General features: G+C 38.1%; 1 protein-coding gene across 5 annotated transcripts in view; it reads right to left on the bottom strand.

Moving 5' to 3' along the window:
* The window catches only part of PLCH1 (phospholipase C eta 1), a 371,189-nt gene that overhangs the window by 331,105 nt on the left and 21,168 nt on the right, over positions 1–18,916 (bottom strand). For 4 of the 5 annotated variants that reach the window (XR_010729158.1, XM_066258338.1, XM_066258341.1 and 1 more), the window contains exon 2: positions 6,567–6,685. Coding sequence is in view for 4 of the 5 variants with exons in the window: in XM_066258338.1 (XP_066114435.1) it covers positions 6,567–6,645 (79 nt within the window). In the remaining variant the exon portion in view is untranslated. Of the gene's footprint in view, positions 1–6,566; positions 6,686–8,387; positions 8,502–18,916 lie in introns of those variants that run through there. The other variant, XM_066258339.1, reaches the window with a different exon arrangement.

The following is an 18,916-nucleotide window of genomic DNA, read 5'->3' as shown; positions in this document are numbered from 1 at the left end:
ATTTAATTTGGGACGCAAGTTTTTTTTGTTTTTGTTGTTTGTTCTTTTTTTTTTTCTTTTATTTTCTGCTTTTGTTCTTGGTTTTCCTTTATTTGTTTGTTTTTGTGGCATTTTGGGTACTTTTTACATTGCTTTTTAACTCACTAGCATTCCTCCTAACCCAAAGTCTCCATTGTATTTAGTCTTCACTCCACTTAATACAACAGATTTTTACTTATTATTTTTATTTTTTTCTTCTTTAAATATTATTTTTTCTCTCCTTTTTTCAGTTTCCCTCTTATCCCTCTCACTATATCTCTTAGTCGACCATCACTTACAAGCAAATCATTTTATGCTTGTCTAAGATATCCTCCTTTTTTTTTTTTTTTTTTTTTTTTTGCATTTAGTAGGTCCCTACTCCCTTTTTTGCCCCTTGAACTCTTCACCCCAAATCAGGCCCTCTGTTATAGGCAGTTTTTTTTTGTTGTTTTTTTTTTGTTTTTTTGTTTTTTTTTTTAGAGAGGAGAGAGACAGAGAGAGAGAAGGGGGGAGGAGCTGGAAGCATCAACTCCCATATGTGCCTTGACCAGGGAAGCCCAGAGTTTCGAACCGGCGACCTCAGCATTTCCAGGTCGACGCTTTATCCACTGCGCCACCACAGGTCAGGCCTAGGCAGTTTTTGTTACATTTAGCATAATATAATTCACAGGTCATCACGATATTTACCTCAAGAGGTGAGAGGAGGGGAGGAGAAGAAAGAAAAAAGGGGAAAATAATAAATCATTACTTTTTTTGGTTGTGCAGTGATTTTCTTTTTTTTTTCCCTTTTTATTCTTTATTAATTCTAATTAACAATATTAACAAGACCACCTTCAGATGCCAATAAGAAAAAGGAAATCGAATATTATGGATACAAAAGATAGAGAGGTAACACAAATAGATGTGGAAAAATCTATGGAGAAAAGATTTAACATACTGGAAGCCTTGGAGCCAAATGACAGAGAATTTAAAATAGAAATCTTAAAAATACTCAGAGATATACAAGAAAACACAGAAAGGCAATTTAGGGAAATCAGAAAACAACTCAATGATCACAAAGAATATATTACCAAGGAAATTGAAACTATAAAAACAAATCAAACAGAAATGAAAAACTCAATTCACGAACTGAAAAACGAGATAACAAGCTTAGCTAATAGAACAGCCCAGATAGAAGATAGGATTAGTGAAATAGAAGACAAACAACTTGAGGCACAACAGAGAGAAGAAGAAAGAGACTCAAAAATAATAAAAAACGAGAAAGCCCTACAGGAATTGTCTGACTCCATCAGAAAGAATAACATAAGAATAATAGGTATATCAGAGGGAGAAGAGAAAGAAAATGGAATGGAGAATATACTCAAACAAATAATAGATGAGAACTTCCCAAGCCTGTGGAAAGAACTAAAGCCTCAAATTCAAGAAGCAAACAGAACACCGAGTTTTCTTAACCCCAACAAACCCACTCCAAGGCACATCATAATGAAGATGACACAAACCAATGACAAAGAAAAAATTCTCAAGGCAGCCAGGGAAAAGAAGAATACAACATATAAAGGAAGACCTATTAGATTATCATCAGACTTCTCAGCAGAACTCTACAAGCTAGAAGAGAGTGGACCCCAATATTCAAAGCCCTGAAAGAGAGAAACTTTCAGCCAAGAATACTATACCCATCAAAGCTATCCTTCAAGTACGAAGGAGATATAAAAATATTCACAAATACAGAAAAGATGAGAGAATTTATCATCAGAGAGCCCCCACTCCAGGAAATACTAAAGGGGGTTTTCCAACCAGATTCAAAGAACAAAAGAAAACAAAACCACAAGTAACAGCTCCACCAAGAAAACAATAAAACCAAACTTAAACTGTGACAACAAAAGAAAAAAAAAGGGGAAGAAAGGATGAAGATTAACAGTAGCAAAGGACGATGAAGCGCAGAAATACTCATAAGAAAGGGTACTACAATGAATATGGTAGGTACCCTTTTCATTACTTAATGGTAACCACCCTTGAAAAAACCACCACAAAAACACTTGACTTAAAAAAGGTAGCAACAGAAGAAAGAAGTATGGAATACAAACAAACAAAAACAAATGATAGAAAAACAAAAGAGAAGAATCAAACTAGATACAAAACTAACAGAAAGCAATTTATAAAATGGCAGTAGGGAACCCACAAGTGTCAATAATTACACTAAATGGATTAAACTTACCAATAAAAAGACACAGAGTAGCAGAATGGATTAAAAAAGAAAATCCAACTGTATGCTGCCTACAAGAAACTCATCTAAGCAACAAGGATAAAAACAAATTCAAAGTGAAAGGCTGGAAAACAATACTCCAAGCAAACAACACCCAAAAAAAAGCAGGTGTAGCAATACTCATATCTGATAATGCTGACTACAAGACAAAAAAAGTACTCAGAGACAAAAATGGTCATTTCATAATGATTAAGGGGACACTGAATCAAGAAGACATAACAATCCTTAATATATATGCACCAAACCAAGGAGCACCAAAATATATAAGACAGCTACTTATTGATCTTAAAACAAAAACTGACAAAAATACAATCATACTTGTAGAACTCAATACACCGCTGACGGCTCTAGATCGGTCATCCAAACAGAGAATCAATAAAGGTATAGTGGCCTTAAACGAAATACTACAACACCTGGATATGATAGACATCTACAGGACACTTCATCCCAATGCAACAGAGTATACATTTTTCTCTAGTGTACATGGAACATTCTCAAGAATTGACCATATGTTGGGCCACAAAGACAATATCAGCAAATTTAGAAAAATTTAAATTGTACCAAGCATATTCTCTGATCATAAAGCCTTGAAACTAGAATTCAACTGTAAAAAAGAGGAGGAAAAACCCACAAAATTATGGAAACTAAACAACATACTTCTAAAAAATGAATGGGTCAAAGAAGAAATAAGCGCAGAGATCAAAAGATATATACAGACAAATGAAAATGAAAATACAACATATCAGAATCTCTGGGATGCAGCAAAAGCAGTAAAAAGAGGAAAGTTCATATCACTTCAGGCCTATATGAACAAACAAGAGAGAGCCGAAGTAAACCACTTAACTTCACACCTTAAGGAGCTAGAAAAAGAAGAACAAAGACAACCCAAAACCAGCCGAAGAAAGGAGATAATAAAAATCAGAGCAGAAATAAACGAAATAAAGAACAGAAAAACTATAGAAAAAATCAATAAAACAAGGAGCTGGTTCTTTGAAAAGATCAACAAAATTGACAAACCCTTGGCAAGACTCACCAAGGAAAAAAGACACAGGACTCAAATAAATAAAATCCAAAATGAAAGAGGAGAAATCACCACAGACATCATAGATATACAAAGAATTATTGTAGAATACTATGAAAAATTATATGCCACCAAATACAACAATCTAGAAGAAATGGATAAATTCCTAGAACAATACAACCTTCCTAAACTGAGTCATGAAGAAGCAAAAAACCTAAACAGACCAATCAGCAGGGAGGAAATAGAAAAAACTATTAAAAACCTCCCCAAAAGTAAAAGTCCAGGCCCAGACGGTTATACTAGTGAATTCTATCAAACATTCAAAGAAGACTTGGTTCCTATTCTACTCAAAGTCTTCCAAAAAATTGAAGAAGAAGCAATATTTCCAAACACATTTTATGAGGCCAACATAATCCTCATACCAAAACCAGGCAAGGATGGCACAAAGAAAGAAAACTACAGACCAATATCTCTAATGAATACAGATGCTAAAATACTAAACAAAATACTGGCAAACCAAATACAACAACATATTAAAAAAATAATACATCATGATCAAGTGGGATTCATCCCAGAATCTCAAGGATGGTTCAACATACGTAAAACGGTTAACGTAATACACCATATCAACAAAACAAAGAACAAAAACCACATGATCTTATCAATAGATGCAGAAAAGGCTTTCGATAAAATACAACACAATTTTATGTTTAAGACTCTCAACAAAATGGGTATAGAAGGAAAATATCTCAACATGATAAAGGCCATATATGATAAACCATCAGCCAACATCATATTAAATGGCGTAAAACTGAGGACTTTCCACCTTAAATCAGGAACAAGACAGGGTTGTCCACTCTCTCCACTCTTATTTAACGTGGTGCTAGAAGTTCTGGCCAGAGCAATCAGACAAGACAAAGAAATAAAAGGCATCCATATCGGAAAAGAAGAAGTAAAAGTATCACTTTTTGCTGATGATATGATCCTATACATCGAAAACCCAAAGGACTCCACAAAAAAATTACTAGAAACAATAAACCAATACAGTAAGGTTGCAGGATACAAAATCAACATACAAAAGTCCATAGCCTTTCTATATGCCAACAATGAAATATTAGAAAATGAACTCAAAAAAATAATCCCCTTCACGATTGCAACAAAAAAATAAAATACCTAGGAATAAACATAACAAAGAATGTAAAGGACCTATATAATGAAAACTACAAGACATTGCTAAGAGAAATAGAAAAAGACACAATGAGATGGAAAAATATTCCTTGTTCTTGGATAGGAAGAATAAATATAATTAAAATGGCCATATTACCCAAAGTAATATATAAATTTAATGCAATTCCCATCAAAATTCCTATGACATTTTTTAAAGAAATGGAACAAAAAATCATAAGATTTATATGGAACTACAAAAAACCCCGAATAGCTAAAGCAATCCTAAGGAAAAAGAATGAAGCTGGGGGCATTACAATACCTGACTTTAAACTATATTATAGGGCCACAATAATCAAAACTGTATGGTATTGGCAGAACAATAGACACTCAGACCAATGGAACAGAATAGAAAGCCCAGAAATAAAACCACATATATATGGTCAAATAATCTTTGATAAGGGGGCCAACAACGCAAAATGGAGAAAAGAAAGCCTCTTCAACAAATGGTGTTGGGAAAACTGGAAAGCCACATGCAAAAGAATGAAACTCAACTACAGCCTGTCCCCGTGTACTAAAATTAATTCAAAATGGATCAAAGACCTAAATATAAGACCTGAAACAATAAAGTACATAGAAGAAGACATAGGTACTAAAATCATGGACCTGGGTTTTAAAGAACATTTTATGAACTTGACTCCAATGGCAAGAGAAGTGAAGGCAAAGATAAATGAATAGGACTACATCAGAATAAAAAGTTTTTGCTCAGCAAGAGAAACCGATATCAAAATAAACAGACAGCCAACTAAATGGGAAATGATATTTTCAAACAATAGCTCAGATAAGGGCCTAATATCCAAAATTTACAAAGAACTCATAAAACTCAACAACAAACAAACAAACAATCCAATAAAAAAAATGGGAAGAGGACATGAACAGACACTTCTCCCAGGAAGAAATACAAATAGCCAACAGATATATGAAAAGATGCTCAGCTTCATTAGTTATTAGAGAAATGCAAATCAAAACTACAATGAGATACCACCTCACCCCTGTTAGATTAGCTATTATCAACAAGACGGGAAATAGCAAGTGTTGGAGAGGCTGTGGAGAAAAAGGAACCCTCATACACTGTTGGTGGGAATGTAAAGTAGTACAACCATTATGGAGGAAAGTATGGTGGTTCCTCAAAAAACTGAAAATAGAACTACCTTATGACCCAGCAATCCCTCTACTGGGTATATACCCCAAAACCTCAGAATCATTGATACGTAAAGACACATGTAGCCCCATGTTCATTGCAGCACTGTTCACAGTGGCCAAGACATGTAAACAACCAAAAAGCCCTTCAATAGAAGACTGGATAAAGAAGATGTGGCACATATACACTATGGAATACTACTCAGCCATAAGAAATGATGACATCAGATCATTTACAGCAAAATGGTGGGATCTTGATAACATTATACGGAGTGAAATAAGTAAATCAGAAAAAAACAAGAACTACATGATTCCATACATTGGTGGAACATAAAAACGAGACTAAGAGACATGGACAAGAGAGTGGTGGTTACCAGGGGTGGGAGGAGGGAGGATGCAGGAGGGACGGAGGGAGAGAGTTAGGGGGAGGGGGAGGGGCACAGAGAAAACTAGACAGAGGGTGATGGAGGACAATCTGACTCTGGGTGAGGGGTATGCAACATAATTTAATGACAAGATAACCTAGACATGTTTTCTTTGAATATATGTACCCTGAAATATTAATGTCATCCCATTAACATTAATAAAAATTTATTTTAAAAAAAAAAAAAAAAAGAAAGGGGCATTTGGAGCTGACAGTGTAGTGGAAGGGAAAAGGCACTGGCTTTAACTTGTAAGGCAGAAAGTGAGAACATCACTGTGGCTGTTGCGGTGAAACACTGCTCACAGCCACAGGGAATGAATCCAATGGGGCTTTGTGGTATTCTCCACAAACAAGTTAACTCAAGCTCTTGGTTCAACCCAACAATTATGCCACGCTTGCATCCAGAGTGCTGGAATAAAAACGCTGCCAGAAACAAAATAAAAGATCCAGCTACATAAATACAAAAGGGAGCTCACCATGAAATACACTGTTGTCCACCAGAAAATGCCTGCGATACTGCACACAGATCCTTTTCTCAGAGTTCCAGTAACTCATTGTCAGAAGTTTTCTGGCACAGCATCAAAACAAAATTGCCCTGTCAAGGGAAACAGAATGAGACAAAAATGAATAAAACGGCGGCCACACGCTCTCACTGGTAACGTAATGCCATTAGCTACCCAGCATTTTGGGCAACACACCCAGCATACCACCTATCCATGCACGGAGCTGGGATCACCCAAGCCCTCCAAAATTTCCCATGAGTCTTCCCAAGGAGTAGAATGTCATTTAATATATAGCTGCTGCTTACAGGGAAAATAAATCTAACAGGAAGTGAGCTATAGGGCTCAGTCATATTCAGCCAGGACCCAAACCTGTCAACACTAGTAACTTTTCAGGACATTGCAGTAGCAGGAGGGGAGGTGACTGTCACTCTCAGCTGCTGAATTTTCTGTCAGTACAGCTCCCCTCTGGTGGACAGTGTGATCCATGTAGATCTTAGAGATTATAACAGCATCAATACCTCCCTCTTTTGGATTCCTCACAGGTGTCCATTTAGAACCACTAGGGCCTGGCTCTGCCCAGGCTGAACTTATTGGTGTAACTAGAAGTGGGCACAGGCCACAGGCAGGGTGACCAAGAATCACTGCCTGTTTCTCCATAGGGCCTGCCCCTCCACAGACAGAGAAACATAATGCTAACTAGAGCAAGGACTTAAAAAGCGAAGATCCAAACTGATGAATGAAACTCCTCCAAAAGCTGATGTGCATAACCCCAGACAAGGCCCCCTTTGTTCACAGGATTTGGCTAAAGCAACTTTTCAGAATTCCAGCTTCTTTTCTGGTCACAGAATAAAGCCAGGCAAAACCAAGCAAGGCTGGCATGAAGGAAAAGCCACAGGTGGGAAACGTGGCTTGGTGGGGGAAAACTATCAGAGCTTTGATTGTTCACTCATGGAACAATTGGTGAAGGATCCTAAAGCTTTGCCAGAGCTTTCTCCCTGGTTCCCTAAGGTTCATTCTTAACCCCCCACCCCCCAACAGTGATCTAATTTCATTAACCCAACTGACCCTATCTTTTCTCTGGCTCCAGGTTCTTCTAGCCACATCCCCTCCTGGCTAAGTCTGACTGTCTCATACTCTCTCTCCTGCTGAAAATGAGTCCCAGCACTCTAAAATAAAGTAAGTCTTGTATGAATCCAACTGTCTCCTCTTCCACCCAATGCAGCATACTACAAAGATCTCTTCTTTTAAAAAAAGTAGTTTAGAAATACATGGCCGTTAATTTTTTCAAAACTACTGAAATTCATCAATTAAAAAAAAATTAAATGTCCCACCCTGGCCGGATAGCTTGATAGGTTAGAGCATCATCCTGAAGCACAGTGGTTGCTGGTTCAATCCCTGATCAGGGCACATACAGGAACAGATAGAAAATCCTGTCTTTTTCTCTCTCTCCCTTCCTCTCTCACTAAAATCAATCAGTCAATAAATAAGTCCTCTCTTCCTTCATTTAATGGCCTTCTCCTGGAATGACCAGTTTTGTTTAGTGTATATCATTCCAATTCTTTTTCTATGTATTTATATACATATGTCTATATGCATATATATTATTTACAGACATATATGTATGTAATTTTGAGGACAAAAAAAAACTATATTTTTAATAAGAAATTTTTCCAAGAAATAGGAAATACTTTTCAATAATATCAGTAGTAACCATTTCCTACAAAGAGTATATTTATGATTTATATTATATTTTAAGTTTCATGGAATTAAAGAGGACCCTGTCTGCTTCCTGACCTGTTGTGGCACAGTGGATAAAGTGTCGACCTGCAGTGTTGAGGTTGCAGGTTCAAAACCCTGGCTTGCCTGGTCAAGGCACATATGGAAGTTGACGTTTCCTGCTGTTCCCCCTCTTGTCTCTCTCTCTCCTCACTAAAATAAATATAAAAATAAATAAATGAATAAATAAATAAAGGTGACGCTGTCTATATTCATTTTTCCTTACTAACTTGGTCTTACAATTTCACATGTCATTCTTTATTTTGCACTCTTTATTTTCAGTCCAAGGAAGAAGTTCAGTGGAATCAAAAGATGAAAGTCTACTGTGTGTTTATATATAGTTAGCAAAACACATGCACATACCTGACCCTCCTGAAGCTTCCTTTTAACTGAATGGAAAGAAGGACAGAAAAGGGTGCTGTGTTAGAGGAAGCGATGTTCCCATGCTGCTAGGAAATGGTAGCAATAGGACTTGAAATCTTTTCTCCAGATTGCAAACCCAAGGTTCCAGCCATGACAGGCTAGAAGGATCTAAAGTCTTATGTAATGTGGTGGCTCTTATTTCTTTATTTTTTAAAGTTTTATGTACTGATTTTAGAGAGAGAAGGGGGAAGGAGTGAGAAGCATCAACTTGTACTAGTTGCTTCTCATGCCTTGACCGAGCAAGCCTCGGGTTTCAAAAGGCGACCTCAACATTCCATGCTTTATCTCAGGGGTCAGGAACCTATGGCTCACGAGCCAGATGTGGCTCTTCTAATGGCTGCATCTGGCTCACAGACATATCTTTAATAAAAAAAATATTAATAACATGGGGGCTCTGTGTTGAGGTGCAGAGTCTGCCTTCCTTCCTTCTTTCCTTCCTTCTTTCCTTCCTTCTTTCCTTCCTTCCTTCCCTCCTCCCTCCTTTCCTTCCTTCCTTCCTTCCTCCTTTCCTTTCCTTTCCTTTCCTTTCCTTTTCTAAAAAAAGAGAAAAAAAAACAAAAAAAATAATGTTAAAAATATAAACATTCTGGCCTGACCTGTGGTGGCGCAGTGGATAAAGCATCGACCTGGAAATGCTGAGGTCACCGGTTCGAAACCCTGGGCTTGCCTGGTCAAGGCACATATGGGAGTTGATGCTTCCAGCTCCTCCCTCCCTTGTCTCTGTTTCTCCTCTCTCTCTCTCTCTCTCTCTCTCTCTCTCTCTCCCTCTCCTCTCTAAAATGAATAAATTTTAAAAAATCTATATAAACATTCTTATGTATTACAATCCATTCATTTCCTATCACTCATGTTCATGGTTGCAGGTGGCTGGAGCCAATCACAGCTGTCCTCCAGGACAACACCAAATTTTTATTGGATAATGCCTAACGTACACAGGTCGTTGTATGGCTCTCACGGAATTACATTTTAAAATATGTGGCATTCATGGCGCTCTTAGCCAAAAAGTTTCCCAACCCCTGCTTTATGTACTGTGCCCCTACAGGTCAGGCTTTTTTTTTCCTTAAGATTTGTAATGTGATGGCTTTTAAATATGTCCTAGAAAGTCTTGTACATTTCTCCCTGTCAAACTGTAGAAGAATCTGATTTGCCTTCCTTTGACTATGGGCTGGACTCACTAGTTTACTTCTAACAAAATCAGTTGTAACTTATGCTATAAGTCTTCCAAGACTAGGTCATAAAAAGGTACAGCGTCTGCCTGACCAGGCGGTGGTGCAGTGGATAAAACATTGACTGGGATGTAGAGGACCCAGGTTCAAGACCCCGAGGACGCCAGCTTGAGTGCAGGCTCATCTGGTTTGAGCAAAGCTCACAAGCTTGGACTCAAGGTTGCTGCCTTGAGCAAGGGGTTACTCGGTCTGCTATAGCCCCACAGTCAAGGCACATATGAGAAAGCAATCAATGAACAACTAAGGTGTCGCAATGAAAATCTGATGATTGATGCTTCTCATCTCTCTCTGTCCCTGTCTATCCCTCTCTCTCTCTCGCTGTCTCTGTGTAAAAAAAAAAAAAAAAAGGTACAGCTTCTGACTAGTTCCCTGTCTCTCTCAGGAGGTTTGCCCTGGGAACCCAGCCACCAAAGAGTGAGAAAGCCCAGGTTTGAGAGTTCCAACAGACAGCCCCAGCTGGGCCCTCAGCCAACAACCAACATCAACCACAGACGTGTGAGTGAATAAGCCTGCGAAGGAGTCTAGACCCAGCCTTCAAGATTTCCAGATGAGACTCCAGACAGAGAGGCAGAGACAAGCCATCGCCTCTACATTCTCATTTTTGTTTCTGACCCACAGAAACAGTGAAAAATAATAATAATTATTGTTGTTTTAAGGTGCTAAAATTTGGGGTAATCTGTTACATAGCAATAGATAATGAATATAGTACCACTCTCAGATATATCCAATGAGAGTGTGACCTCAACTCTTTGAGGACAGAGACTCAAACCCACAGAGATATCTATAATATCGAGCTCATTGAACACTGGTTCCCACCAATGCACCAAGCTTTCCAACTTTTAGTGTTAGAAATTTGAATTCCAACGCTAAGGGAAAAAAGAAATAGGAAAATCTCTAAAAGAGAACTTTGTGAGGGACAGGGGGAAATTTATACATTTTGTATTATTATTATTTTAAGTAGAGGGATTTATCTACTACATGCTGACTACTATCACCACCTCTTTATCCCCTGAGTACCACCACCACAGCACACTCTCTCCCATAGTACACAGCTTCTGTCAAAATCAACACTCCAACTTCTTTACATTCTTTCTTGATAATAATAATATATTTTTAAATCACTTTATGGTTTATCCAATATTCCCATTTATATCTGGTATTTTTTTAATGGCCCTTATAATAACTCTACAAGTAATACATGATTAAGCGTGAGTTTAAGGAGACTAATAGGAAACAAAGTTGCAAACCTGTCTTCTGACTTCAAATCCACTGGCCCCAGTCCAGGGCTACTCTGTCCAGCAGTGTTTCCTCCCAACACTGCTTCCCTGTGGAAAGAGCCTCGCATATTATTTCTCAGGATAGACAAAGCAAATTCTTCCCATCTCCACCATTCTATCCCACTCTACTATGAACCAATGAAGGAAAAGAGACAGGAGGATCTGACTAAATGAAATGTTACTTATTCAGAAAATACATAGCTTATTCTTCCAGCCAGGAGCTGTTGTAGTATGCAGATTGGAGAAACATGTTGGTCCTTCGAGTATCAAAGAGTGGGAGGATTCTTCACAATGAAGTTTGAGTAAGCTACTTGGACCAAGTGCAGAAACACCAAGGCCAAGTTTCTTAGCCAAACATCATTGTGAAAACTGTCTCAAAAATTCATGTGTTTTCCAAATTGCTAACAAGAGGGAAGAAGGCTATAGCCATAAATGAAAACATAATGCATAAACTCACCCTGTTGTTGGAAAAGAAAAACAAAATGGTTGTTTGGGTATTATTTTCATACCATTATGAAGCTGAAAACTCCTAAGTCAAACCATCATAATTTGGGGACTCTGTAGTTTTAATTCTCAACATTAAGGGATACCTAGATATGTGGGATGTAGTGGTGCTGGGGTCCAGCCCCAGGGGGAATCCAGGGGTACCATAGGAAGAGACGGCGTCGGCGAAATCGAGTGAGAGAGCCGAATTCTTTTCTTTCTCTTTATTCTCTAGTTAGCATTTACTGCCAGGCATCTCTGCCAAATGCTGGTCTAGCTTTCTTTTAATGCACACACACTAAGTTACAATCACATGGTATTTTGTTTCATTATGGTTACATATTTCCAGATAACAGTTAATTCATATCTATAAGCTACAAATCAGGTGGTAAGTCATTCAAAGTACAGATATACAATAACTTGAATAGCAATAACAATATCAGTACAAATTTCTAAAAGATTAGTACTAATTAATAACTCTACTGTTGTTGTGAGTCAAGGGCGCAGAAAAAGAGATTAACAGACGAAATCATCAAGGACTAGCAAAGGACCACCGCTTGCTCAGGCAAATGGCCTTGAGTTCATGCAGTGTCCTAATTTTTCTCACAAAACTTCAAAAGGCTTGCTTATTAAGAAATTGGCATAACATCAAGAGTAACTTTTGCTTAAAGATATATAGAGTGCACCTGCAAGATAGCTTAGTAGCAACATAATATCAGAAGGCATTAATTGCTATTGCTTCTATGGATCCCCCCATATTCCTCTTATTATCTGAAGGAAAAACCTTGGAAAGTATATAAATCTCATGAGAATGTCTCACTGAGAAAGCCCAGCAACTGCCTTCAGTCATAAAACAAGGGTCTTAGCAAAACATTCTTTTCTTGCCGACTGCGCTCCCACCCCAGGCCACGCAACGGGCCATTCCATAACACCTTACCTAAGATTCTATTGTCTAGTCAAATTTTATTTATTTACTATATTCACACACTAGTTAAGTTCTAGCTATATTCTTCTCAGAGTGTTCCACCATCTACAGGTCAGGTAAGCAAGAAGAAAGGAAAGTTTCTCTACTCTATCACATGAAAAGGCTAGGGAGAAAAGATGATGAATTAAGTGAAGGCTGAAAGGTGCTCTGTGCACAGCCACTGCCTCCTATCCATTTACAAGTCACAATCTATTCTTTCTAACATGATTAATAAGAAGAAATTCTCCTACAAACTTAACCCTTTACAAGGGATATCATAGCCAGCCTCTTATGTTTATGAGCCCAGTTCAAGGGGCTTACAGGCTTTTCTGTGGAACTCACACCCTCTGTCTCATTTCCAAAGAAATCACTACGAATCTACAGGGAAAGCACGGTACTATTATCCCTGTGCCACAAATAATAGCACACACCCAGAAAAGGGGGGATATAAGGCCAGATTAATTCAAAAAGTCAAAGGGGGAAGTATCGTTGTGCCTTTCCTTTGCGGTGACTTTGTCAACCCGCAGCCATTGGTCTTCACTGCGGTGACTTTGTCAACCAGCAGCCGTTGGTCTTCTCTGCTGTGACTTTGTCAATCAGCAGTTTTTGATCTTCTTCTGCTGTGACCTTGTCAGCCAGCAGTTGTGGGTCTTCTCCTGCTGTGACCTTGTCAGCCAGCAGTCGTTGATCAGCTCCCAACATAGTGGGGCATCAAGACAATGGGGAAATGTCTGACTGAAAGTCAAGAGGCCAGAGCCGCAGCTAACTAAACCATGGAAGGTACATCTCTGCACTCCCCAGTGCTTTGGCCGTCTCATCTATATAGTCAGAAAAGGTGGTGGTGATTGAGATGGTCTCTCAGAGCTTCCAACCTTAGTATTCCACATTGTATTAATAAGAATCATGTGCAACCCTTCTCTAATATCCCAATCCATTCTTCTTTATAAGTTAAAATAGTCCTGAAAAACCAGAGTTAATTCCCATTAGTAGTACAGCACTTAATCGATTTCCTTCTCTTTAAGCCCACCTGAGACAAAAGACAAAATTAATAGGCTTTCACAGTAATATACATAAAACATCAAGTGCCTATGGAAAAAGTTCCCAAAATTATATCCTGCAGCTCATAGTCTCTGACACAATACATTTGGGGGATTTCTGTATCCAGGTATTCCTTAAAGTTGAGAAACTATAGACAATTCTCAATTTATGATGGTTTGACTTAGGATTTTCCAGTTTCACAAAGGTATGAAAATAATACCCACACAGCCATTCTGTTTTTCACTTTCAGTACAGCATTCAACAAATTACTTTAGTCAACACTTTATTATGAAGTAGACTTTGTGTTAGAGGACTTCTCCCAATGGTTAGTGTTTTGAGTACATTTAAGGCAGGCAAGATTAAGCTATGATGGTCAGAAGCTTAGGTATATTAAATGCATTTTGACTTAAAATATTTTCAACTTACAATGGGTATGTCTGGAGCCTGACCAGGCAGTGGCGCAGTGGATAGAGCATCTGACTGGGATGCGGAGGGCCCAGGTTCGAAACCCCAAGGTTGCCAGCTTGAGCACGGGCTCATCTGGCTTGAACATGGGCTCACCGACTTGAGCGGAGGATCACTGACTTGAGCCCAAAGGTCGCTGGTTTGAGCCCAAGGTTGCTAGCTTGAGCAAGGGGTCACTCTCTCTGCTGTAGCCCTCCCCCCCCCCATCAAGGCACATATGAGAAAGCAATCACTTAACAACTAAGGAGCTGTAAAGAAGAATTGATGCTTCTCATCTCTCTCCCTTCCTGTCTACCTGTCCCTGTCTGTCCCTCTCTCTGACTCTGTCAAAAACAAAAACAAAACGACAACAAAAAAGACAATGGGCATGTCTGGACATGGTAGATGAAGGAGCATCTGAAATCCAGGTAAAAGGTAAGATTTCAAAGAAAGCTGCTCCTCTCATTTCTCCACTAATTTTAAGACAAATTAAGAGAATTATATAGTGCAGGAATGGGATGAGAGAGACCAACACTCCTCTTCCTCTGGCCCAGGTCCAGACCCAGGTTCACAGCTTCTAGAGCAGTTCAGAAGCCTGGTTTAGGCACAGAATGACCTAGTCAGAGGGGCTCACTCTACTCCCCAGCTGGCAGGTCACTCTCCTCCTCTTTGTACCATCACATGTCCCCTCCCCCACCTCCCACAGGTTTCTAAGCATTGCCCAACTGGTTGTTAAAAGGCTCTTCAAACTGCCTAATTCTGTAAATAGCTCTCACCCAGCTATGTACACAAAGGGAACACAATAAAATGGTACTTCATACACTTTAAAGTTCACAAGAGACACCACTAAACCCCAAGGTCTCAGTGTGTTTTCTTTTCTTCTAGTTATCAGTTTTTAGCTTAATGCCTTGTGGTCACAGATCTAGTCTGTATGATACCAATCATTTGATAACTGGTTAAGATTTGCTTGATGACATAGTTTGAGATCACTTTTTATAAATGTCTATGTGTGTTTGAAAATAATGTGCTATGCAGTTTTAAGATGTAATGATCTTCACACATGTGTCAGCTCAAACTTTTTAACTGTACTGTTCAAATCTTGTCTGTGATAATTGATCTTTCACTTTACCAAGAACTGAGTAAGTCTATTACAATCTCACTGGGAATATATATGTTAATATATGTTTCTTATTATAATTCTGTCAGATTTTATTTATTCTACATTGAGGCCATGTTACTAGACATGCAAGTTTTTTCTATTTCTGAATTGCGACTTAATAGCCAATATGACCCTCATTGTCTCTAGAAAAGAAATATTTTGGGGAGCACTTAAAGTCTATTTTGTCTGGTGTCAATATTGCCAGTTTCTTTTGTTTTATTGTTGTTTTTTCTTTTTGTATTTTTCTGGAGGTAGAGAGACAAAATCCTGCATGTGCCCAACCAGAATTCACCTGGCATGCCCACTAGGGGGTGATGTTCTGCCCATCTAAGCCACCGCTCTGTGGCAACCAGAGCCATTCTAGCGCCTGAGGTGAAGGCCACAAAGCCATCCTCAGCGCCTGGGCCAACTTTGCTCCAATGGAGCCTTGGCTGCGGGAGAGGAAGCGAGAGATAGAGAGAAAGGAGAGAGGGAAGGATGGAGAAGCAGATGAGCACTTCTCCTGTGTGCCCTGGCTGGGAATCAAACCCAGGACTTCCACACGCCAGGCCGATGCTCTATACTGAGCCAACCGGCCAGGGCCCACTTTCTTTTGTTTTTTAATCACCTATTTATCTCTATTATTTTACTTTTAATTTTTCTGTATCCTTATATTTTAGACATATCTTTTATAAATAGCATGTCTGAGTTTTCATTTTTCATCCACTCTAACAATTTTCAGTACCTTTACATTTATTATAGTTACTGATACTTATGGATTTGTTTCTACATCTTATTTTGTGCTTGCTATTTGTCTTACTGTTTTATACTTTTCTCAAATTCCTTGACTTCAAGATTTATTATTTTTCTCATTTCAATTTTCCCCATTAAAAGACATTCATTCTTTTAACAATTTTTAGTGACTGCCTTAGAAACTTTAACATGCACACTTCACTTATAAAAGTCTACATTTAATCAATACCTTTAACTTTCTCCTGAACTATGCAAGAACTTTCAAAGATATTAACTAACTCCTCTTGCTTCATCAACTATGTCACTTATATTATCTAGTTCACCATTATTATTTTATGCAGTCATATGTGCTTTAACTTACACTATTTTCTTTCTTTGCTCTGCATTACTTCTCCTTTCTGAGACCTACCTGGGAATAATTTTCTTCTTCCTGAAGTATAGCTGATTCTTGAGCAAGGTGGGAATTAGGGATGCCAACCCCCACACAGACAAAATTTCACTTATAACTTCAAATCTGGAGATTCAACAAACTATACATGGAAACCACAATTGGGAAGGCAAATAACTCTTTTCCATCCAGGGTTGGTTGAATCTCTAGCATCAAAATCTGCAGTTAGGATGGGTTGACTGCACTTATTGAAGAAATCCAAGTGTAAGTGGATCTGCACAGTTCAAACCATGTTATTCAGAGTCAACTGCATATCCTTTAAAAAAGGAACTACTAGAACAAACTCTCCAGGTTCTTGTAAGTCTGAAAAGTCTTCTTTCTGTCCTTGCTTTTTAAAGGTTTTTTAAAATGACAATAGAATACTGAACTGATAATTTCTGTCAGTGCATGAAAGATAAAATTCTACTGTATTCCAGTTTCTACTGTTTTACTATCAGGATAATATGTCATGTCTTTGAAAGTAAGCTGCCTCTTTTCTCTAACCTTGCTGAAGACTTTCTCTTTAACTTTTGTGTTCTGCCATTTTATTATATTTTCTCTATATGTGTATTTATTTTTACTCATCCTTTTTGAGATTCATATAATTTTATAAATATGTGAAGTGATGCTTTTTGATTGGTCCTTGAAAATTCTCTGAAATTATCTCATTAAATGTTGCCTCTTTCCATTTTCTCTCTTCTCATTCTGAAACTTTAATTAAACTTATGTTGCCTCAGTAGAGCCCAAGCTCTAAGTCGATCAAGCGTCCTTGATTCAAATTCTCTGTGCAGTGGGACACTCCTGCTTATCAGTAGGCTGGCAGCCTCTTCGAGACTACTATCAGTAGGTGGCTGTGAGGATGCTACTTATCAGTGCCAATACTAACTACCTCTAGAGGAAAGACATGACTGAGACACAAGTTAGTTGCAAAAATTATATAGGCAGTTTATTACTCATAAATTCTTTTGGTATTCCTGGGTACAGCTTAAGGGGGCCCTAACGGCGTGCTCCTCTTGGCTGTCTTTGGTCAGAGCGGCAGGGAGACAGTCCATGTTCACGTTGGAGTCTGGGCAACTAGAGAGGCCCCTTAGCTTTAGTACCTTTTCTGGCCAATGCTTTCTAACAGGTGCTTATTGATAAGATTATTATTTCAAATAATTTTGGGGGGAATTTTTCGCAGGGAGTTCGTTTATGTTAAATTATTGAAATGTTGTATCAAGTCACTTTTAAGATGTTACTAGAAGAGCCTCCTGTGTATATCAATTCACAGAGTATGACATCCAGCCACTTCTTATTTATATGTAACTTCACACACACACTAACTGAGCCCTGTGCAAAAGGCAGTCTGTTTATTATACTTGTGCACACTGTATTAATTCTTATTCAGATAACATAGTTTTATTTAATTTCCTTAATTGCTTTTAACATTATATTTTAAATATTTTTATATCTTTTCCATATTTTATATTTTATATATTTAATTACTATAACCTTATATTACTGCAACATATGTTGAATCTGAATTCTCTTTTTTCCATATTGATTAGCCTTTCTTTTGAGGTTTCTATTGCTTTGCTTCTCTGCATTGCCATCTGAAAATTTTCTTTAGATCTATCACTCAGTTGACTATTTCCTCTTCCACTTGGATTAATCTATTAAGCCCATTCATTGAGTTATTATTTTCAATTATTATATTTTTAATTTTCCAAGTTCTACTTAGTTCTTTTTTTAAATCAGCATTGTTAGTCTTTATAGTTTCTTGTTCTTGGCTCATATCTTATTCAGTAATTTTACTTTTTTCACTGTAAGATGCTCATTTTTCTTCTATTTTTATTGGTGGGGATTCTCTGAAATATGCTATAAAAATAGACTCCAAAAGAGGGAGAAAGTTTGATTTCTGCTCTGTACCAGGGACACTTCCAGTGTAGAAACTCTTTAAATTAATTTTTCATCTTGAGGTTTTCTGTCCACCTGGTTATTATGATTCCAGGCACATACCTGTATTAGACCTGATTTAGAATCACAAATTCTCAGGACTAAATAATTAGGAATCTGCTCAGTAGCTAGTTTTTTGTTTTTGTTTTTTTTTACAGAGACAGAGTCAGAGAGAGGGATAGATAGGGACGGACAGGAATGGAGAGAGATGAGAAGCATCAAATCATCAGTTTTTCATTGCGACACCTTAGTTGTTCATTGATTGCTTTCTCATATGTGCCTTGACCATGAGCCTTCAGCCAACCAAGTAAGCCCTTGCTCGAGCCAGCAACCTTGGGCTCAAGCTGGTGACCTCGGGGTCTCAAACCTGGGTCCTCTGCATCCCAGTCCGACACTCTATCCATTGCACCACTGCCTGGTCAGGCAGTAGCTAGTTTTT

The sequence above is a fragment of the Saccopteryx bilineata genome, chromosome 2 (genome assembly GCF_036850765.1).
Source record: "Saccopteryx bilineata isolate mSacBil1 chromosome 2, mSacBil1_pri_phased_curated, whole genome shotgun sequence".
Lineage (NCBI taxonomy): Eukaryota > Metazoa > Chordata > Mammalia > Chiroptera > Emballonuridae > Saccopteryx > Saccopteryx bilineata.
The sequence above is the reverse complement of the archived record's forward strand: the minus strand, read 5'-3'. Positions and strand labels throughout refer to the sequence as shown.